The 23,398-nt window shown below is 38.3% G+C and overlaps 1 protein-coding gene across 3 annotated transcripts in view; it reads left to right on the top strand.

The window, feature by feature from the left end:
- The window catches only part of LOC121349259 (tubulin polymerization promoting protein), an 84,255-nt gene that overhangs the window by 2,788 nt on the left and 58,069 nt on the right, over positions 1-23,398 (top strand). For all 3 annotated transcript variants that reach the window (XM_041459501.1, XM_041459502.1, XM_041459500.1), the window contains exon 2: positions 11,475-11,726. In XM_041459501.1, coding sequence (XP_041315435.1) covers positions 11,479-11,726 — 248 coding nt within the window. In that variant the 5' untranslated portion in view covers positions 11,475-11,478. The remainder of the gene's footprint in view (positions 1-11,474; positions 11,727-23,398) is intronic.

Here is a 23,398-nt window from a genome sequence, read left to right as displayed (position 1 = left end):
ACCTACTCTTTCTCTGCTGTACTGGCATGACTACTGTGGACATAAGTACTTCTAGAAGTCTCTGCCAGTTAGTTGAAAGGAAATATTTTGCTTACTGTTTGTATTGCCATAGTGTCTGGAAGCTGTGGTCGGGGAACTTTACTAATGTGTTGTGTCCAGTATAATGGAACTAAAACTTGGGCATGGCCCTCTAAATATTATGATCCAAAATAAAGAGCAAAGAACTGTGAGTGGTGCAAAAGAGAAATCAGGCTGATTTTAAGAAGGATACATTGGTATGTGTGTGCATTATCCAGTATATTTACACTCATTCTTGTGTAAAAGCAATGGGAATTGTAGAATTCCCATTCAATTAATGTAATGTAAGACTGCCACTGTTCTCTGAGGGTTATCGTTAGGGCATGAGAATGGCTTGGGTTTGGGGGATTTTGAAATACGTCTAACTTGACAAAATGCTGAAAATTAGGGTAAAAAATCTACATCAACCCATATGAAAAATTTTCTCTTCAGACTATCTAATTTTTACAGTTTTTTAAATCTAAGGTAATATTTTAAAACTTTGAAATGGAGTTTTCATTTCAAATTCCATTTGTACAGGAAAATATTGTTTTTCCTGTATTTCATGTTGTTTTTCCTTTTCGTCAGTGTTTTCAGTAAGCTGTTCTAGCTCTTTCTTCATCTCTTCCCCCCTCATGTGCCTAACTCCCCCAGAAATACATAATAATAAATACACCTTCAGCTAAAAGACATTTCCTAAATTGCCCGTACATAGAAGTATTGCAAGAATTTCCCATTTCATTGTAGGCTGTTTTTTGGGATACTCTGGAATAGTGATGAAAAGAACTGTACAGTGAAAGGATGTCACTGGTAAAATACCCCTATATAAATATGGTCTTTAAGTACCTAGGGACTGTACATGTGTTACAGGACAAGTATGCGTATCCTGCTCAGGTTTCAGGACACTCTTCCTGAGTGGGTGTTTATCTCAAGTGCTGACAGAGCAGAACAGACTGATTCTGTGCTACTCAGTTTTCTTGGCTCACAGTGGTATGTCCATCAAAACAGCTAGGAAGTTTTTCTTTATTGTTAGTTGTGGTGGGTGGGCAATTCATTTTGCTGCTGCTAACAGGGATTCTTAACTCTGTCAGGACTCTGAGGCAGCTGTGGAGAAGCTCAGGCTCTTACTCTTGCTAGTTGTCTTAAGGTTCCCTCTTTCTTTTCCTCCTCACCCTTCTTCTGCCTCGTAGTGTCCTGCATTTGTGGTATGAGTTTTCCTTGTCCTGGAGGGAAACCCAAGAGGTGGCAACCAAAAGTTTACAGATCAAAGGTTCAATGCATTATGTGGCTGATGAAATGATAAAAATGAATCTGCAGTGTTACTGTTTTAAATAATCATATTAATTTTTGCTCAGTTTGGCTAATTTCAGGAATATGCTTCTGTGTCAGTGTTCATATATTGGGAGCATTTGACAAAATGAAGCACAGAGAAACCTGAAATTAAAAAAATCAATGAGATAACAGTTTTTGCTTGAGTCTCTGAGGATTGCAGTCCTAGTTCAAATTCTTAAATGGATCAATGCTAAGAAAATTCTTGCAGTAGTAGTGAAAATGCTAAGACGTCTTGCTCACAAAATTATTTTTCCATTGTTGATGACACTGTTTAATTTAAAAACCTTTTTCGGCCTCTTTTGATTTGAGTATTGGAAGGAGTAGTACCCAAATAGTTCATCTTAGAAGCGCTTATAGATGTGAAAGAACTTACTGATTTAGCAAAGTAAGTATTTCCCTTCTTATTTTGGACCAGGCTGTGGGTGGTTGCAAAAAATCTGTACTTAATGGTTAATTTATTTTCCTGGATTCAGACAAAAGTGAAGTAGCAGATTTTAAGAACATAATGGATCTTTAGACAGTCTAACCTGATTCATGTAGTGGTTATATTGAGTTAATTATCCAAGAGCAATAACCTAGATTTGGTAAAAGTCTGTCTTTCAGAGATACTTGACTAAATATATCTTCTGTATTAAAGGCAGTCTAATGTGTCAACATAAGGATGTGAAGTATTTGCAGCTATTCTTGGGAGTTACCTTTAGTACCTGATATGATTGTCTCTTTGTAAGGAAGTCATATTTCTAATTTGCATAGGTGTAGCCTGAATTTTCAAGTGTTGAATTTTTTGATATCTTTGGTAGTAAAGAGCCATTTGGTAGGTGATTCAGTTTCTCTGCAGAGATGTTTGGATCTCTCAAGAATTCCACCAATGTAATTTGTAAAGTGTCTTATGGTAAAACATCTTGTCTCATGATTTTGCATCTCTTGTATCATCTTCCTTTCTTTGATCAGAGGTAGTGCTTTGTGACTACTAAATCTTACAGTGCTTTCGAGTCTCTGTTAGCTCAGTTTTTCTTAGATTTAATTCTGTCCCTGTCAATAGTTGATTCTCTAGATACTTTTACTTACGGGTGGTACTCAAAGTCCCCCATCTTAATGGAGTTTGAAGTGATCTTTCTGTACAATCTTTGATCCGCTTTCATGAAGTGGATCTTCCTTACTTGTGGCTTTTCCAAAAATATTTTGAAAGGGTTCTGTGGAAGTTCCAAGTAAAGTCTGGTAGGGGTGGTGGGAGGATACAATGTACAGTGTATGAAGAAGTGAGGCTAAGCAAGCTCTACAATTGTAGACTAATCCTAAAGTGATGACAGGCCCAGTGTGTTATTTGGAGCTGTAAATTAATTGTGTGACTACTGTGGAGAGCAGCTGTTGTCTTCCACTCTTTTTGGATCTGTGATTCGAAGTCTTTTTTTGATGCACCATGAAAAAATACCTCATCTAAACACTTGAGTCTCCTCATTCTTTAATTAGTGTCATATTCACTTTCTGCTGTGAAGGCAGTTCTAGACACTGGCTTGTATCCTTGCCTGTGTATGAAATTGCAGAATGTTTGTGTCCAGATTATTCATCTACCAATGATAGCAGCCTGGCAGAGCTTAGGATGAGTACTTAGAAAGTGGAACTCTCAAATGGAGAAGTGGCATAATAAAAAAAAGGCATAATAAAGGTTTACCAGTACATGTCTATGTTGTGGATGCCTTATTTATGCTTTTACCTTCATAGTTAAAACCTTGTGTTAGTATCCTGTAAGTGGTATTACAGGATATTGTGGAGCTAGTTAAGAGTTAGCTAGATAGAGAATTTTTGTGTACTTTTAATTGTTGTCAGGTGAACATGTTTTTTGAAAGAAGTAAGTTGCAATGGATCTGTTACTGATAAAGGTTTGTGTGTCTGTGTACAAATGCTTTGTTTATATAAAGAGGTGATGTTTATGAAGTGGTTCTTTGAAATGGAGGAGTGTAATTCACCAAGAGCTAAACTTAGTTTTGTATTTCAAGCAACATTGTAGAAGTAACTAGCTGAATAGCAATAGTTTTTAGAAATACAACAGTAACAATAATTTGTCAGCAGTCAAAATAATCTCTGTGCTGGATAACACGTTTTCTAAGTTAGATCCTTTAATGGCATATGTGATGGCATATGTTCACAGTCTGAAATACTGTTTTGCTGAGGAGAAACATTGGGCAGGTTAAGTAGGTACCTTTTCTGTTGCTTTGTGCATGTCCTGCTGAAGGTCTAAATGTATCTGCATGATCTGGCCAGCTTTGCCCTTGTCCATAGTGCTAAATTTACATATATTGTTAAGAGAACTCGAGGTTCAGCCAGATGCAGTTCCTCATAAAGCCTGCAAAAGGATTTCATTTTCTTTAGGTAAGGATGGCTTAACTGTAGATAGATTTGTTAGCTTTGGTTGTTTTGCAGTGGTCTCTGCTCATTTGCCTTCTGTATTGTATACTAGGGAAAATGGATGGCTGTCATTCATTTCAGCATCACATGTGGAGAAATATAATCAGGGCAGATCTCTGAAGAGAAATGCTTTAACCCTGGTTCCTGCAGATAGCTGTGAAGGAAGCTTCAGGGAAGCTTTAAGAGCGGTCTAAAGCATTGCTTTTTATTAGGAGGATGTTGCATTTCTCCATCTGTTTGTCCTTCCCTAAGCTTGAATGTTTATGCAAAAATGTGGGAAAAAGATTCCATCTGCTGTACTTTGTCTCCGCTGTTTTTATTTGGCATAAATAATTACAGAGAGAAAATAAATGAGAATTCCCTTTCATTGCAATTTTGTTAAGTTTTTATAACAAGGGGAAGATGGATCGAGTACTAAAATAAACCAGATGCAGTCAGGCAAATCCAAATGCCTTGCACAGTTTCATAATTCATTATGCACTCAATTAACTCATAGAAATAACACCTCCTGTGCTCATTGAAAAGTTGCTTTCTTTTTTACTTGGATAGGCTAGAAGGTCTTAAGAAATTTTGGATGGCAGCTGCTTGTGGTACATTGGATGGGTTTTACCAACAGTGCAGTAACAGATTCTGAGAAAAGTTGTGCCCTGAGCACCTGCATGCTTATCAAAACTTGCTGGGCATTAAAAATGAGCAGGAGAATGGAAGGTAAAAACAGGTAACACTGAACATATAAAACTAGTTGTCTGGAGTGTGTGGTAGAAAGGATTAAGAAATTAGGGAGGTATCAGGGCTAAGATTGAGACCCTGAACAGATAGTGCATTTTAGGTTGTAGGAGCCTGAGGAATTTACACTGCAGACTTTATTTGCTAGCTAGATGATGGCCTTGATGCTCAGTGTAAACATAACTTTGTGTTGTCATGTTGCGGGTTGTGCTGGAGGTGAGCATTACACCTGAGAAATAAGGGTGGCCTGGGCAAAGGTGAGTGTTACAGGAAGGAGGAGATGCTAGCAGTACCATTACTGCGTTGCAGCTGTGTCGTTGTGCTGTTGAGTACTGAAAACTCATCAATCTTAGCAGTCAGAGATCTGCTTGATTCTTGAATGATTCTGCTGTTTAAAAGTGTGAATTGGAAGTTTCCCTTAATTCACGCTAGACTTTTGACCTCATTTTAGCAAATTCTTGGTTGATAAGTATTCTAAAGCATGAACAGTTTAAAAATACACTGCCTTTTCCGTTAACATGAATGTATCTGAGGCTGTAATAATGCTGTAATGTTCCAGTCTGTTGTTCTGTGTTATACAGTTACACTCATATTCGTTTCCATGGCAGTTGATGTTGTGAGATGACTTCCATTAAAACTGTTTTTTAAGATTGTTTAAAACTTCCTGCAGGTGAAAGCTATTAGAGGTGAGCTAGACAAAGCGGATGAAAAAGTACATGGTATAGCACAAAAAAACAGGCATTCAGATTTTTGTATCCTGCTGATATGTGTATCAGTCTAAAGCTGTGCCAAGGGAAATATAGGTTGGATATTAGGAAAAGGTTTTTCATGGAGAGAGTGATAAAGTTCTGGAATGGTGTGCTTGCAGAGGTGCTGGAGTCACCATCCCTGGATGTGTTTAAGAAAAGACTGGATGTAGCACTCGGTGCCATGATTTAGTTGAGGTGTTAGGGCATGGGTTGGACTTGATGATCTTGAAGATCTTTTCCAACCTACTGATTCTGTGATTCTGTAACGTGTGTGTGTGTATATATATATATGTAATTTTTTTTTTAGAAAATAGTTTTTTTAATGTGGAGATCCTAAAGGGGTTTAATAGATTTGCAGCTAGTGAGAATATATATTTTTATTTCCTTTATCAAGTCAGAGAATGTTGGCTCTTAGAGTAGTTTACACTCATGTATCTGCTTTATGTGACTGTAATAATTAAAGTAGTGTAGAATATGGGTCCCAGGGTCCTCATGATGTTCTGAATACTGCAGAACAGAACAGACATGTTTCTTTGTCCCACTCCTTTGGTTTCCCTGTCCATGGCATGGCAGTGATGATAATTTGTGTTACAGATACTAAACTTTCTGCTGAGCAAATAAGCCATGAATTAGTTGTCAGGGATGGTGTAGTAAAGGTGCAGTGGTGAATTTTTACCTGTTAGGATACATGCATCTTCAGAATTGCATAAGCTTCTGAAATTGTTGGAAAAAATACTCTGGGACTTAGTAAGTCTTCCTTGCTGCTGAGAGTTGGATTACTTGTAAGAGCAATTCCCACAAATTTAAATCAACGCTATACCAGAACTCCTGCAGTTTGTTGACACCTGGAGAGGGTGTGGATAAGTGAAAGAGTGTAAATTAATATAAATCCTTCAGTAGAGTTGGCAGCTGGTTAGTACTGAGGCTTTGGTTATTCACACAGCTCTAGAAATTGACAACTGAAATTCACAGAAACATTTACCTCTTGTCCCATCTTTTATGGAAGAATCCAGGTTAAGTGACTTTTATCTAGTGGAGGCCTCTCAGGTGTCTGTCTGCAGATGAGTATATATTCTAGTTTCTGGCTAAAAGGAAGTTTGATGATATTAGAAAATTTTTTCTAATGGCTTAGACATATGCTGAGAACACGGATCTGCACTTTCAGTCTGTTTAGCATAAGATAGTAAAATGAAGTCAGTGGCTGGCATCAGTTAACATGAGTTAGTTTGATCTCTGGCTGTTGTGACGAACTCTCCGTGTGTGGAGACACGAGGCTTGACTCCATTTCAGAAGGCTGATTTATTATGTTAAATATTATATTAAAATGCTACATTAAGACTATACTAAAGAATAGAGAGATCAGAAGAACAAGAATAGAACAGAATAGAATAACAAAATCCTGTGACTGCTCACAGGCTTGGCACAGGTGGCCGTGATTGGTCATCAATGGAAAACAATCCACATGGACCAATCACAGATGCACCTGTTGCATTCCACAGCAGCAGATAGTAATTGTTTGCATTTCTCTCCTGAAGCTCCTCAGCTTCTCAGGAGAGGAAAAATCCCAGCAAAGGATTTTCCATAATATCATGGCTACATCTGGCTCAATCTCTGTGTAATGTGCTGTATTATTTACCAATTGCAGAGTGAGAGAAGGGAGAAGAACTGTTTTTTTCATGTTACTACAGGACACAGGCTATAGCAGTTCATAACACAGCACCTAACTGTCTAAGTATTCTGTGGGTTTCTGAAACTCCATTGTTTTGGAGAATAGTTGTTCTTTTGTGCAGCGGCGGCGGCTGACCTTAAGGTGTGTCCCGGCTAGCTGCGGCCAGCACCGCCGGCAGCACGGGGGCAGTCTCCCGATCCGGGGCTCGGTCAGGGGAGCGCCTAAGGCTTTCGCCTTGAGGGACGAGGATCCGCGGCTGAGAGAGAGGGCTAGGGCTGCTAACCCACAGGAGGCAAAGAAGAGACGGACTCCAGAGGTAGTGCAATCCGGATTTAATGTCCAGGGGGGCTACCAGCTGGAGACAAAGCCAACTGGGCTCCGACCTGGGTTTTTAAAGTAGGGGCGGATACATAGAGGAAAGGTGGTCTCCAGCAAATCAGAAAAAAGGTGGGTGTGATGGTAGGATAACGGACATATAGGGAAAACCAATGAGGGAAGAGCAGGGGTGGAGTCCTGGCCCCTGATCCAATCACTCGACGCCCAGGATGGAAGATTCTAGACAGAAGGGCTGGGGCACCGAGTGACAGACAGGGAACCAGGGAGGGACTGAGGGAATGGATACAATGGTTGCTATGGGTAACAGGGAGGGGAGAGGTGACAGACAGGGCGATCAAGGAGAGAGAGCCAGGGCAGAACCATTACAACAGAGGGGTACAAGGAACAAACCAAATCAGCATACAGCATAACAAAACACAATACAACACTTTTGCAAACCTCCTAAACTCTAGCATCTGCTTGTACCTCTTTCTTATCTGGCTGCTTTTGGTGATGTGGACCTGCTTGCTTGGAGCATGCAGTATTTGGAGAGGATTGTATTGGTGGCTAGTCCCACCTTCTTTCTGCTGACTCTGGAAATTGGCATTGTCTAATTGTATACATATTAGACTTTTTGGATGGTGATGAAAGGCATTTCTTGGGTTAGCTGTAGTTGTTGTAGTCGGCATCTACACAGCTCATGCTTTTCAACAGTGGCTTAATTTTGTTTTACTGTATTTTATAGTTGGTATTCTAGAGTAATCACTTTCTTTTGTCTTTCGCTTATCTTCCTACTGTGGCCCTGCCCCAAATTACTCATAATCTTTACTAGCAGAATGTACCAAGCACCCTTTGATTCCTTTTTCCAGGGAAAAAGGGTAAGGAAGACTCAGAACAGCATTTGGTGTTGGATTTTTGTCAAATAGCATATTCTTTATTTCTGTTTGAGAGATCATTTCTTCAACATGACATGATCTCCTTCCTTATCTCTAAACACTAAAAAAAGTTAAAGGAGCTGGCCCCATTCAAAGTCTAATTTCATATCCTATGTTGTGCAGTTCTTTACCTTCTAATTATAGTATGTTAACAAATATAGTTCTCTTCACACTGTGTTGTTTGTAGTGTTAAGAAAGAAAAGTTTAAATTGAGACTTGATAATTTTTTCATAAATCCAGGTAGCTTCTTTTTAATATATTTCATGCTCTTACATAGGATTTTAACAAGTAAACTGTAATTATGATTCAACAAGGATTGTCCATAATAATATTTGGCAACCACTGCAGAGCCCTGGTTTTAATCTCTCCTTGACTTTCTGCTTTAGATGGCAAGGATTTATTTGAAATGAGTCTGTTTTGCATACCAGATTTCACCATTCAAAACTAAAGCCTTTTCTGTAGTGTGTCTGTTCTGCCTGATCCAGAACTACTCAAAAAACCCGAATACAACGTTAATTTATTAATGAGTGAGAGAAGTTAGTATGAAACTATATTTCTGAAGGCCAAATATGTTCCTGAGCATTTTTCCTATAGCAAGTTTATAAAGTTTAAATTTATTAGCTACTGAGAGTAAGTAAAAAATTCTTTCAGTTGATGCAACTATCATATTAAAGACTGTATAAGATAGTAAAACATGATTCTGCTGTGCTGTGCAAAGTTGACTTACGGTTATACACAACAAATCACTAAGCAATTGGCCAGCAAGGCACTGACACTGGTTAAGGAAAGATTTTGTTCAGGAGATACTTAAAAATGTAGGCACGTGGTTATACTTTCCAATTTCAGATGAGACAGAATGGCACAGATATTTTCTTGTTTATAGCTTGTAAACTGTGCTATTGTTGTATATTTTAAAGATACTCACTCTGAGTATAGCTTCTTAAGAGAATTGCTAAGAGCAAGCAGGAGCTATCCCTGAAAATGTTTTGGAAAGTTTATTTGCCACAAGATAGAATTACAAACTGATGCAAATCATACATACCTTACCATTGAAAAGTTTCACCTTTTCCTGTCCTGTTTCTTGCATACAAAGGTAACTTTGGTTTTTAATATCCTACACAGACTTGGTTTTTTGCTGATCTGTACTCTCTTTCTCTAGCCAGTTAATGTTAGCTTGGAAAATTTCTGGCTCTCTATTTCAGCTCCAGTTGATTTGAAATGCTACAAGCTTGGAAGAGACTTCTGCTTTTGGAAGTCAAGCTTCCTTGAATGTAGAGGTACATCATAGATCTTCATGATCTGATTTTTAATTAAATACTATGTTGTATATGTTATGTCAATAGGGGTTTTTTTTGGTTTTTTCTTATGTTCTTTTACTACTGTTTTGGTGGCAAAAGAATGTAGTGTGATGAAACAGAAGATTTTATCTAGACACATTTTGGTGAAAATATGTGTGCCTTAATGTTTGCAGTAGAATTTAATTTACTGCGCATTTTTTTGTTTTTTTGTTTCAGTGTTGGGATGCTTTCAGATAAGGTTTTTGAGGTAAAATTCCTCTTTGGACAGTAATCAGAATGCAAAGGAAATAGAAGTGGGAATTGGTTACTTTTTAAACTTTTTAATGAACTTGACATTTTCAAACTCTTTTTCCCCCCTCTGTGCTTCACTTTTTATTTCATTGGTGCACGTACAATTCTCAGGCTACAGTTAGTAAATTTCTGTTGTAATAATTTTAGTTTAGCATTTTGGTTTGTTGGCCAAAACCTGTGCTGACTGTGTAAACAGAACAGAAGGATCCCCTGGCTTAAGATATAACAAGGGATTTAAGCATTTACATGTTTTCAAAAAAGGCAGTAGTGCTTTGACCATGCTGTGTTTGCTCAAGTGTGAAGGACAGAGGTCCTTCTAGTAAGTTTTTAATTAAAAGATTCTTTCTAATCAAAAACCTCAACAATAACTGCTGCGTAGCAAGTAGCTATGGTTAGTTCTGTTACGTTGTGCAGGGAGGGGTATGTCATGTTTGTTTGTGTGTCAGAGTTTAAACAGTATAGGAAGAGATAGAATTTTAGAACCCTTTCCCTTGCTGAGGCGCACTGTTGTACAGTATAGAAACTAAAAGAACTTCCTATCTGGTGAGGAAATAAAACCTTAACTAGAAATACCTACCCATCTCTGCATATGTTAATCACATCCCACACACAGCTGGGGCTTTAGAAGAAAGGCTGGTTAAGTATGATGGGCTTTCCAGCCCTTGTCTAGCATTTGCCAGATTTCTGGTACTTTAACCATCTCTTTATGGGTTAAAAATCTGTAACAGCGCCATCGATGTCATGGTGGTGACAGTCTGGGTGCAGCTTGTTGGGGCAGGATGGCAGTGTGCCCTGTGCCTAGGCTTTTTAGTCCCTAGGCTTTTTTGTGTCTTACTTCTGCCATGCCAAGAGTGTATGGGCAGAAGACAGAGGTTTCTATGACGTGCTTCTGGCACTTGAGTGTGGGTTTTTTTTTGTGAAGACACCTGAAAATAGTATTCTGTTGCATAGTTTAAGGTTTCATTGAAAAGGCAAACCTATACTATATGTATTTGGAGTAGTCTGAAATTTCTTGTCTGCAGTAATGACATACCTTCTCAGTATGCCTCCATCATGGATGTGTCCATTCCAAGTGAATTCCACAGTTGCAGTTCTTTGGGCATAAACTTGAGAAATAAATGGTCTGGATAAGAAGAGAGACTTGTCTTGTACTTGTTAGCCCTTACATAATGCAACATAAGGGTTCTAACATTAATATTTTTGTTGTTTCAAAAATACTTAATTTTTCAGAAAAAAAAATTTATAAGTTGAAGTCCAGAAAATAAAGGGATGTTTATTTTTCCTTCAGAAATACAAATACATAGTAATGCCTACAGTGTAAAGGGCATACTTCTATTCAAATCAACAGAGTGACTGTGATGGTTGCCATTTAAGAAAAAAAAAAGGAGCAAATATTAAGTGTTCTTTTGATGGCTGGTGTAATGATGGTGAAACTAGTTTTGTGTTCCTAGTTTCTTGCTATAGCTTTTTTTTTTCTAATGTGCTAGAATTTTTTTCCCAGATGGGCAGAGAGTTACATAGTTCTCTGTTTAGACTGATTTTTGACGGTGGAGGGTAGTGAGTTCTTTCTAACTTTATAGACCATTTATTCTTCATATGGACTTCATATGTTGTGACATGAACTCTAGCATGTAGATTGACAGAAAGTAATCTAGTGCAAATTAATGCGATAAGTTTACCCTCCTTTTCTTTGTAGCACAATGGCTGAAAAATCAGCAAAACCAGCAAAACGGTTATCCTCAGAATCAAACTCCCATGAGGGAGCTACGGCAGGAGAAATAAGTGCTCTGGAAGAGGCCTTTAGAAAATTTGCCGTCCATGGTGATACGAGAGCCACAGGAAAAGAAATGCATGGGAAGAACTGGTCAAAGCTATGTAAGGACTGCAATATCATAGATGGGAAGAATGTGACAACCACAGATGTTGACATCGTCTTCAGTAAAATCAAGTAAGTGCATTTTAGCCATAATTTCATTGTCTTCCCTCTCCCTACCCTCCCCCTGCCACCATGTTTTATAGATACCGTCTAAATTTACCTTCTGTTGCTTCTGATGTTGTGAGACACTGTTTGACAAACTCAACATTTCTTTCTTGTTCCTTTACAAAATTTTCTTGCTTGGTCTGAAAATACAGCTTTGAGCTTCTGACCTACTATCTTAAATTGACTTCAGTTTCACAAGTGTTATACTATACAAGGACTATGATGTGATCAGGATAAATGCAGGCTGTTCCAATGAACTGGTCTGCAGTAAGTGCTGTCAATATTTCCTGAAAGATATGTGAATGAAGTCAGGATGTCAGGATGATCTTGCCAAAGCTTGGCCTCAGAGGACAGAGGCTTAGGTGGGATATGTACTAAAAGTCAGTATTCTAACAGCAGTCATGATGTCCAGCACAACACCAGCTCAGGGTTGAAGTGTAGGGCCATGCCAGACTGATGATGACCCTTGGCTATGATGAATTAGTATTATCTTGGTTGTCTGATCTTATTTTTGTGACTGGAGCTTTAGTGAAACTTTGTCCCCAGTTGAAAACCTAGGCAGGCTTACTCAGAAACTTGTCAAATCTAAGACAAGATATTAAAGGAAATACTTTAATAAGGAATTAATCTGTTATGGCATGTTCTGGATGAAGTCCCAGATAATTTTTTTGGTTTTGCTTTATGTGTAGAATTGGATTATTTTCACCTTTCATACTCCCATGGCATCTAATATGATAATCTTGTCTTTTCTGCTTTTTATTACCACATTAATTGTTCAAATTGTCTCACATGTCATTGTGTTAAGGGACATACTTTTTAAAGGGGTCCCTTAATTGTACTTGTAGCCTGTAGGAGCACTTATTTGGCTTGTGCACTCAACTGTTGTGGTGTAATGCTGGGAGAACATGTGAACTGCATTGCTTACAAGGTAGTTGGAAAATCTTGGTACAACCGCTGACCATTTAGACTGCATCAAACTGGAGAGAGGCAGAGAAGAAAAGACCTTTAATCTTGAAAGTTGTCTGTGTAACATATATAGTTAGAATGACCTTATTTATTTGATTGATTTCTCTCTTTGTTTCTTTTCTCCTTGAGGATCTTATCTATAGGGATAACTGAAAACACTACATATGCACGCTCCCACCCTCTTGTCCTTGTTTCAGTCCCTACTTGAATGGAGTTAGAGAGCTGGCTTATTTGAAATTTTCTTTGACTTTCATCAGCTTAAAATTTTGTTTTATTATTTCCTGTAGATAATCTTAGTGCTACTTTTTCATATCAGTTTCTGGACTCTTTAGTGACAGGATGACCCCATGATATGGCATAAACAGAGTTACAGCATTAGCAGATATAAGGAAGTATCAGGTTTGGTGACTGGGGCAGAAGGAATCCCGTCCTCTTGTGCAGGAGTGAATTGTAAGGTGGCAGGTACCTGAGCCTCCCAGGGAATGTTAGCAAATCCCCTTGCTGCTGTTGAACACTCCCAGCTCAGCTTGGGGGTTCTTGTCTTTGCCTCTTGAGGGGGAGGGCTAGCTCAGCAGTTTCTCAGACCTTGCTGCTGTGACCACTGTAAGTGTTGTCATTTCTCGGAAGAGGCATACTATATTTTCCTCTATCCAGTTGTCCTGGTTTAACTTCAGCCAGTGGCCAAGCCCTGTGCAGCCGCTTGCTCACTCCGCCACCAGCAGCACTGGGGAGAGTATTTAGAGTAAAAGCTGGAAAACTCACAGGTGAGATAAAGACAGTTTAATAGGAAAAGCAAAAGAAAGCAAGAAATTAATTCAGTGCTTCCCATGGGCAGCCTGATGTTCTGCCATCCCCAGGAGAGCAGAGCCCATCACATGTAACAAGCTGGGAATACAAACACCATCACTCCAAATGTCCCCCCCTTCCTCATTCCTCCCTCTGCTTTATTTACTGACCATGATGTCGTGTGGTCTGGAATATCCCTCTGGTGAGTTGGGGTCACTTCACCTTTCCTGGCTGGGTCTCCTCCCAGCCTCCCAACCACCCCCACATTCATTGCCAGCATGGCAGTATGGAAAGCAGAAAAGGCTTTGGCTTTTCTGGACATGCAGAAGTCCTGCTCAGCAATAACAAAAATATCACTAAATTATCAACCATATGCTCGGCACAAATCCAAAATAAAGCCCCATACCAGCCACTGCGAAGTAAATGAACTCTACCTTAGCCAAAACCAGCACTCCAGTATTTAATAGCTTAGTAGATAACTGCATCAAATGCAAAAGTATCTTAGTTTTAATTGTTTAATTTTTTGTTAATTCCTCAACCTGTACATATAACATATGTTTTATATATTCTTCTCTTTTTTAAAGTGATTTTATTTTTAAATTATATTGCTTAAGTGGCATGTGGGAGCTGAGATTTGCTGTCCTTATTAGGAAGGTCTGTATTTTTGAATGTATGCTTTCAGTAGATGTACTTCCACATTTTCTTAACTGTTAGGGTTTTGTGAATTTTTTACATTTTTGTTCTTGAGTGCATGTGTCAGCAATTCTTTTTAGTCTAGATCACATTTATTTCACATATAATATTTTAAGTTTTAAAAAGGGAAGATCTAATGGCTATAGGAACTCAAGTGTCAGTAATATGCTTTAACTTAGGAGGGTTAAGCATAAGCTGGGCATACAGGATTTCTTGAGCATGTTCAGACAGCTGTTTTTCCTTGCTTTCTCTTTTACTTCACATTTAACCCCGCAGCTCAAGGATAATGATAGATTTGGGAATGCATCAAAGCAGGCATACTCACATAATAAACGCACACTCATTTTTATTTTACGAGCAGCTTTTTCCCAGCAGAGCTCTGTGGTTTTTTGACAAACCAAGTTTTTCCCCATCTATGTTAAATGTAAAATCTTAACCACTATAGAAAAATCTCCAACTCCCTCCAAAAGTGCGAAGTGCGACTTCCATGCTTCAATAAGAATTTTCCTTATGGTTACCAGAAGGCTTTGTGCATCACTCTTGATTTTGAGCTCTTGAGCTAAAGTGTGTCTCACAAGATTAGCCTCAGCCTGGGATTCTTATGATCAGCCAAAGTGATGGTTTGGTAGGATGGGGCTGGTGAATTTTAGCAGTTGTAGGCTAGCCAGGGAACACAACAAACATTTAAAAAAAAATGTTTGCCAACATTTGCCACCCAACTACAATTGCCATCTAGCATTGTGTTAGAACTTGCAAACATATTTTCTGTTCTGTTACTGGGAAGCCACTGTACCTAGCAGGGTTGTTTTCTAGCAAGCTGTACTTAGAGTTTATGACAATGGCACATGTTGTTCAGACACTAGAAAATAATTAATCTAATAGAAATGTTCTTTGGATTTATGAGTTACTATGTATAAAGCCCACATTTGTTGTCTTGCTAACTTTCCCAGGCTTTATTTATTATTCTAGTAGATACTGGCAATATAGGTAGGAGCTAAACATTGCTGATAGGGTAAAGTAACAAGGAAATTAATAGGAGATATGTTTACTTAAGAGCTACTGAAAGATAATGTTTTATTCACTAATTGGCAACTTGCTCTGCTCCAGGAGAAATTTTACCTCTGAAGTAATGAACATTTTTGTACACTTAACACCCCTTCTCCACCTCTGCCAAACCAAGTGAACAAAACTTCTGAAAGTTTTAAATAGCCTGTGATACTTCTTGAAAGCTGGGACCTATGTGTCTGTCTTTCAGAGATTAGTTCATTTGAAGTTTAGTGTTGTTATAAAGTTTGAAGAAATTCCATTGAACCTTTGTTACAAATAAGAAAATAAATATGGAATGCATGAGAATGTCAGGTCAGACTGAAATGTAGTTTGTCTGTTTATCTTGCTTAAAAGGTCTACTGAAGGCCTTCATGTGAGCACAACATTTATATGTATTTGAGGATAAGAAGAAGGACTAGTCTAATACAAAGAATCCACAGTAGCAGACATGAAAGAATTATTGCTGGAATTGCATTCTTTGGTAAGAAAATATGTAAATTGGGTGATCTCTCCCCTGCTGCCCCCAAATATTTTTGTGTAACAGTAATTTGTAGGTCCCCACAAGTCCTTCCAACTTGATGGATTATAATACAATTTTATGTTTGTTAAAATTGTTAGCTCAGAACATACAAGAAATGAAAAAGAATTTTGCAGTAGAATTACTTGAAACGAAAAGCTGAAGCCCGCCTATAAGAGTAGCCATCATATGTATGAATATTTATGATTTGCTTCTCTAGACAGCAGAGTTAAAACACCTACGTTTATGCCAAATATTTGGATTGCATTAGTGCAGTTGGAACAGTCTGCAGTTTCTGTAATTAATAGGAGAGTTCACTTTTCTTATTTTTTAGGTTATAAAGCTTGCAATAAAGCTATCTCTTATAATGTCATTAACTTTCCATGAATCCTGTACTTGGAAGAGCAAAAGAAATTGTGACGAGTGAATGACAAAAGTTCTACCATACCTTATGGGATGAAATCTGTTAAAAAATGCACCAAAGCCAACAGTAGCGTACATAACTGTAAATGTAATTATGCAGTAAGCTTTCTTTTTTGTAGTTTCATGGTCAACACTTGAGATGTTGTACTCCTTTCTTCATATGTTCTTTGGACTACATAAAACAGTAACACCAGTTGCAGGGTAAATTTTAATCTCAAAGCTATCCTAAAGTTACTTGCTTAAAGTTATGTGAAAGTCCCTTCTGCTAGTTGATACCAGGAAAACCTTTTCTCTGTAAATGGCAAAGGAAGCAACCTCTTCGCAGAAAAAATGGCTTACGGAATTGTTAAAAAAAAAAAAAAAAAAAAAAAGCCTGAAAATACTTCCTAGGAAATGATTTTTTTAACTGGTCCATAAATTCACTGACATACTTGAAGACAAAGAATAAGTCACAGTCATATTCTGTGGGAAAGGTAGTTTTCGTAAATTACTGTAGCTGGAGTATTTGTGACAGGACCAAAACTAGTACTCTGACTTCTTTTGTTATGATAATATCTTCAATTTCCCTGTATCTCAGGTTTCTGCTAAAATGTAGTTTAGTATAAATATCTTAGTAATATTAGATCATTCAATGCATTAATTTTTCACATACTATCTGAACCTTATACAGACAGCTTTCTTTTATATTTCTTTAATGAAAAGCAATAATGCAATCTGGGCCCACTGAATTTAGAGACATACAATATGCAGGCATGCATTTGAAGATGGATGTTTTTCATGACAGTGGGAATTCCATGGGCATCTTTGCAGTCACTGAAACACTTGCCTGCTTTCTTGGAAAAGTTCTTCATTAAATGTTTCTTTTCTGGTACTCTGCTGGAGTTCCAAAGGTTTGTAGGGTGTGTGTCTTTTATTTTGCTTGCAGAGTGCAAGTATGGATTTAGTGGATCTTGTTGCCTTGGAGAAAGGAAGGTCATTGGTGACAGAGGAGAAGGGCACTGAAGAGTTCTGCGTTTGGTATGAAAAGCAATATGTGGCTGCATTCTTCTTATTCCAGCAAGACGGTGAGACACAACAGTCTAAGAACTTCAGGATTTTTGTATTAAGGAGAGCAGAGCACCCAAGAATAATAGATGCTACTGAGCTCTTACCAGCATTCCAGCATGTTGCCTTAGGAACTTAAATTTCTTTGTTTATTGAGGATCAACAACTGCTCTGGGAAATTTGATATGTTAGCAATGCTGTACACATACTCCACTTGTATGTAGTTAACATGGTCATAGTAATAGTCCCTATATAAATATCTCTGCTCTTATTTTAGAAGTGTTGCCATTGAGCACTGCAAGAATATGTTTTAAGCACTGCCATAAAACTGCTAATTCTATGACATTATTAGATAGAAAAATAAAAATATTTCTGTTTACCCTGGCATGTTGCTATGGTTGCAGGCAGGCCTGGGTGACGTCAGCCCTTGGATCCATTGTGAGCATTTATTTAGGTAGCCATCTCCATGGAAACATTTGTTTGTTTTGATGTTACTATGTGTTAAATTTTAAACAAATTTTTGTGGTTCTATACTGGCTTGTTATTGAAGATTAATTAAGCTACAGAAGCCTTGTAAATATACCTTACTCCCTGCCCTCTAAAATATTCTTGGTAAAAGATCAAGTGGAAGCATAATTGTCTTCTGAAATTCCATTAGTATTTCATGATGTTGCTTTGACATGTTTTCTTGTTGCTGAGGAAGCCATGTATTCTAAAGCCCAGAAAACTCTCCTCCATCTTTTTGAGAAAAGATGGTTTTGTTCCTATGGAGAATCTTTGCAACACACTTTATTGTGCCCTGACTTTTGAGCAGACCCAGCCATGCACTGTCCGCACTGTCTTGCGCACTTGGCTGTTTAGCCTAATTCCCACAGCCTGGATCAGTCAGGTCTCTGCAGGAGCGCTTCCACCTGAGAACAGCTGGGCCTTAATGCAGCAGTAGTTCACTGTGGCTGCAAGACTTGGGTAATGTTTGCTCTGAGAAGCTGGCAAGAAAACTCTTGGCAAGAATGAGTATGTGCTTTCCCCGTTTGTCAGCTGTAATATAATTGTTGTCTTTTCTTTGTATTGAATAAGAATGATACTTCCTGCTTTCTTTTTGTATTTGAAAGGACTAGTACTTTGACACCTGAGCTCATTCAAAACAACAATCTGTCCATGAGGTTTCTCTGAAGTAAATAATCTTTAATGGAGATTTTTACCAAAGCCTCTCTTAAATTTTTCAAGTATTTAAATAGGTATGTAGTGGTCTTTATATATAAATGAAGTACCTAGTAGTTGCAAGCTTTGTTTTACATCCCTATTGGAGACATTCTTTTGACAGTGACATAGAAAAGGATTTTTGTAATCCTACTTTATGCATGAAGTAGGCATAACAGTTAACTTTTGTACTTTAGTATGGCTGCATCAGGAAATAAGTTTTAAGTGCATATAGAACAATATGCAGAGCAAAATCTTTTCTGATCTGTCTCAGGCAAATTGTGAACTGTGCATTTTTAGGTAGAAATGTAGGTAAGTTTCAATAGAAAGTGTTCTTTTTTGCCACATCTATATTTTTGTTGAAATTAAGAGCGAAGTGCCTTTTTTCCTAAAGAACCAAATGTAATGTTGCCATTTGCACTTTATCCTTCGAATGTTTTTTGTTTAAAAAAATCACAGCAGCTCTTCTGCCAAGAGGCATAAATTCTAAAAGCAAAACAATGATAGCATATGAGAAGGAAGATGGTTTTTAATTCACTTGCTGTAACATAGGCTTGTTTTATGCATGTATAATGGATAAATTTTATACCTGTAATGATGTTTGCTGATTAGGATTTTAAAAACACCATTTTACAGGACATCACATGAAAACCTATAGATTAGGTGGTGGGTGATTCATTTCCCAGCTGATACGGAATGCTGCATGATGTCATACACAGTACTATATATAGCAGCTTGCTTGGTATTTGCCACACTTCGTGGCCCATTCCACATGTGTGCTACACAAACTTGTACTGGCTTAGAGTAGAAGTCAGTTGTTGTTTTGGTTTGTGGTTTTTTTTTGCAGGTCAGCCAATTGCACCATAATTTAAAACTACCTGCTTTGCATTTATAAAAGCAGCTATGTGAAATCTGCCCAAGTTTTACTGACTAAATAAACTAAGTAATAGGCAAGTATTTTCCAGATTGTTAAATATCAGTTTTGATTTCATGGATTGAAGTAGAAGATGATTAAGATGCAGAGGACAAGGCAGCCTTGTCTGCAGCAACCAGGTGATTGTAACGTTTAAGCTCCTGAGGGAAATGATCAAGATTAACAACAGAACTACAAACCTGAACTTCAGAAGGGCAGATCTTGGCCTCTGCATTTTTTCTCTGGAAGCTGCCCTGGAGAGTAGAGTGGTCCAGGAGAGCTGGTTGGTCTTCAAGGCAACTTCATCAGGGCACAAGAACGTTTCATTCCCATGTGCAGGAAGTCAGGAAGCATGGCAACGGGCTAGCAAGAATAAATGTGGAGCTTCTAACTGGCTGGACCCACGAGGAGGAGGTATGCAAGAGACGGAAGCAGGGACAGGCTTTGTGGGAGGAATAAAGCCCATGCATGAAGAAACAGAGTGAGCAAAGTTGAAGTTCAGGCCAATCACCATAACCTCAGTCCCTGGGGAGGTTATGAAGTAAATCCTTTTGGAAGTCCTTTTTTAAAACACAAAGGACAAGAAGGTGATTTGGAGCAATCAGCATGGATTTGCCAAGGACCAGTTATGCCTGATTGACCTCATTGCTTTCTCTGATGAAATGACTGACACTGTGGGTAAAGGGGTGTAGTTAGTATACATTGATTAAGGCAAGGACTTGACTCCAGTCACATCATCACCAAATTGGTGAGGCATGGGCTGGAGAGTGGGCCAGCAATCTAGGGGGCAGCTCTAGAGGTGGTGATGGTGTCAGTGTTGTAGTTTAATAATACCCAGCTGGAAAATAAGCCCAATGTAGCCGCTCTGTTTCTGCTACCAGTGGGCTGGGGAAGAGAAGCAGAAGGATAAGAGTGACAAAACTCATGGGTTGAGTAAAAACAGTTCAATAGGAAAAGGAAAAATCACTCACACAATCAAAGGAAACTAAGGAAGTAATTTACTGTCCCATGGGCAGGCAGGTGTTCAGCCATCCCCAAAAAAGTACGGCTCCGTCATGCAAAATACTGACTTTAAAAGATGATCACTCTGAATATCCCCCACTTCCTCCTTCCCAATGTTTGTATGCTGAGCTTGATATCATATGATATGGAATATACCATGGGTCAGCTGGGGCCAGCTGTCCTGACTGTATTCCTTCCCTTGCTCCTTGCATACCCCCAGCCTTCTTGCTGAAGGAGCAGCAGGAGAAGCAGAAAAGGCCCTGAAGCTGTTTCAGTGCTGCTCAGCAATAAAAAAATCTCTATATTATCAACACTGTTTTCAGCACAAATCTAACATACCACTTCATACTCGTCCCTGTGAAGAAAGTTAACACTACTCCAGCCAAAACCAGCACAGATGAGAAACTTCTGAAGGTGAGATGACAGCAGTCCTTGCAGTGAGTGTGAGTTGTGGCAGCAAGTTGTGGTAGCTACGTCTGGGCTACATGAGTCAGTGTGTGGTCAGCAGGTCTGGGGAGGTGATCCTTGCATGCAGCTTGCATTTGTAAGACTGTATTGGGAGTGCTGTGCCCAGTCTGGGGCTCCCCTGTGCAGGAACTGGAACAGGTCTGGTGCAGGGCCACCAAGATGGTTCAGGGCTGGTTGTGGTACATGGTGACATGTGGAATAAATACAAGTTTCTTTGTGCTCCTGTATAGGCAGTAGAAATTAACTTCTGGTTTTGAAGTTAGAGGGGAAATTTTATAGGGGAAAAAATGTGTATATGGATGCTATTTACTCCTAAAAGTAGACATGAGCTAGAAATCCTTCATCTCAGAAGGAGGATTAATATACTATATATGTTGCAATTAGATATATTTAATCTGCCTATGTGTGTAAAACTACTTAAACAATTTAGATGTAGTCTGCTTGTGATCTGATGTTTGTGAATGCAAATGTGCTCGATCTGATGTAGTGTTTATCATTCTTCAACCTTTTTGTTTGGCGTTCCTTAAAAAAACAACAGTGGCTTGACTTGAAGAGCCTAATTGATGTACTCTTTCCATTATCAAGATGTTTAGGAGGACTTTTTTGCAACTGAATTGGAGCAAGTCTCGTTAAAGACTGGAAATGAAATCGCAGCTGCAGAGCTTTCACTTCATATATTTTTCCTTTGTGAACTGGTATATACTTCTCTTTCCTTATTCTCATTTAGCTCAGAACAGCTAAAAGTTTTCTACAGTGCTCTTCTTCTAGGCAGAAACATAGAAGACTCTGAAGAAAAGGATAAGCCACCACCATCCTCTGGTGAGCAGGAGCCAGCACATCTGTTTGTCTCTGCTGATACAGGAGAGCATTGTACCACGTAGTGCCGTTTGTGATCATGCGCATAAGCAGCTGCAGAACACTGGTGATCTTTGGCACCAGGCTGTGCCTCTCATAACACATGACAGCACTTGCTTCATTGCCCAGATGTCTTGCATCTTTATTATATGCCCTTCAGTTGCAAATATTGTTTAAAAATGAAAATAAGCTAACAATAGTTATTGTACTGTGAATATGGTGTTTTTAATGGTATGTAAAAGATTAAACTGATAGCTTTTATATCATTATAATTGTGTACAAGAGAAATTGTTTTTCTTGCAGTTAACAATATATAATACAGTGATACTGTAACACAATAGTAGTTCATAGCAGCACAACTGTAAAATTTGTGTGAGAAAACAAAATTGGGTCTGTGCTTATTGTCTGCAATCGTACCTCAGTTATACAGAATCTTCACATATACTCATTACAATTTTCAGTGCAGTATCAGTGGTAACCCATTGGTACTGCACTGGAAATTGTAATGAGTAAATCCATTAACCCTGGATTTAGCTGTTTTGTGATATTTGAGGTGTTTGTTACTCTCTGTGGGGAACCAACAGTGCTGAGAATGGAGGGTTTATCTGACCCAGACCAGTGTAAGAGTAATAAAAGAAGCTACTGACTAGAGGATCATAGATTGGAGGATAGGCAGTTCTTGGTCATCATCATATGCAGTCTGTATTTCACAAAAAGGTGTTAGGTGTTTGCTTCTGCTAGAACAAGCCTCTGTGGTGTGGGCTGCTTAAAAAGTGAGGACTGCAGTATTTACCATCAGCTCTCCCATCACTTTCTGTGCACAGCAGCTACTGCTGCTGCACACTTAAGATAGTTTGTGTTACTAGGGGAACACAAGGAGTCCTATTTTGATACTCCTTTATGGGCTGTCTTCCTGTGTTGCAATTTGAAACATGTAGTAAGTAACCTTTCTTCCAAATTCAGGCTGTTTACATTTTCTTCCTGTCATGGATGCTGTATGGAAATAGATGCCTGGGGCATTTGTAATCCAAGTGGGGATCAGCATGTGTCAAAACTGTTTGCATTTGTCTTGGTGCCAACAGAAGGTTTCATAGGTTTCTAAGCAGTATGCATTGATTAATGTTTTCAGCTCTACAAGAGGGTTTCTAGGGAGGATGTTTTATTTTATTTTATTTGGCTCATTTTTAATTTTTAAGCAAAAAATTTAACAGGTGAGTTGGTATTCTTAAAAGAGCCTATAGATAGGAAAAATAAGAAAAAGGGAGTAATTTGGCATTTATAGGTTCTGTCTTTTCTCAGTCTAAGGAACTTTGTAGGTTGAGAGATAGGTTTCAAGTCTAACAGAACAATATGTGTAGGTACAGAAAGGTAGTTATAGTAAAAGAAAATATGTACTTCATATGGCAGCCACTCTGTTAGGTGATTGTCCTGTATATATCCAGAAACAAAGAATTTTAATTGTAGATATCAGACGAAAATGGTGGTGAACTGATTTGAGTTCAGGACATTTTTAATGCTAATTATTAGAGATAGTGGAGTGTGAATGCAAATCTAAAATTAATGACTATAATATGATTAAATAATTTTTTTTCCCAGTAAGTACTGGTACTAGTTTAAAAAGAACAATGAGAATATTCCATTTAGTAGATCCTTTAGAGAGCCAGTACATTTGCCATGTGTTTCAGCAATCTATCCTTTATTAAAAAAACATAAATAGCATGATTT

The sequence above is a fragment of the Pyrgilauda ruficollis genome, unplaced genomic scaffold (genome assembly GCF_017590135.1).
Source record: "Pyrgilauda ruficollis isolate IOZ18807 unplaced genomic scaffold, ASM1759013v1 scaffold137, whole genome shotgun sequence".
Lineage (NCBI taxonomy): Eukaryota > Metazoa > Chordata > Aves > Passeriformes > Passeridae > Pyrgilauda > Pyrgilauda ruficollis.
This window is presented reverse-complemented; position numbering and strand designations above follow the sequence as displayed.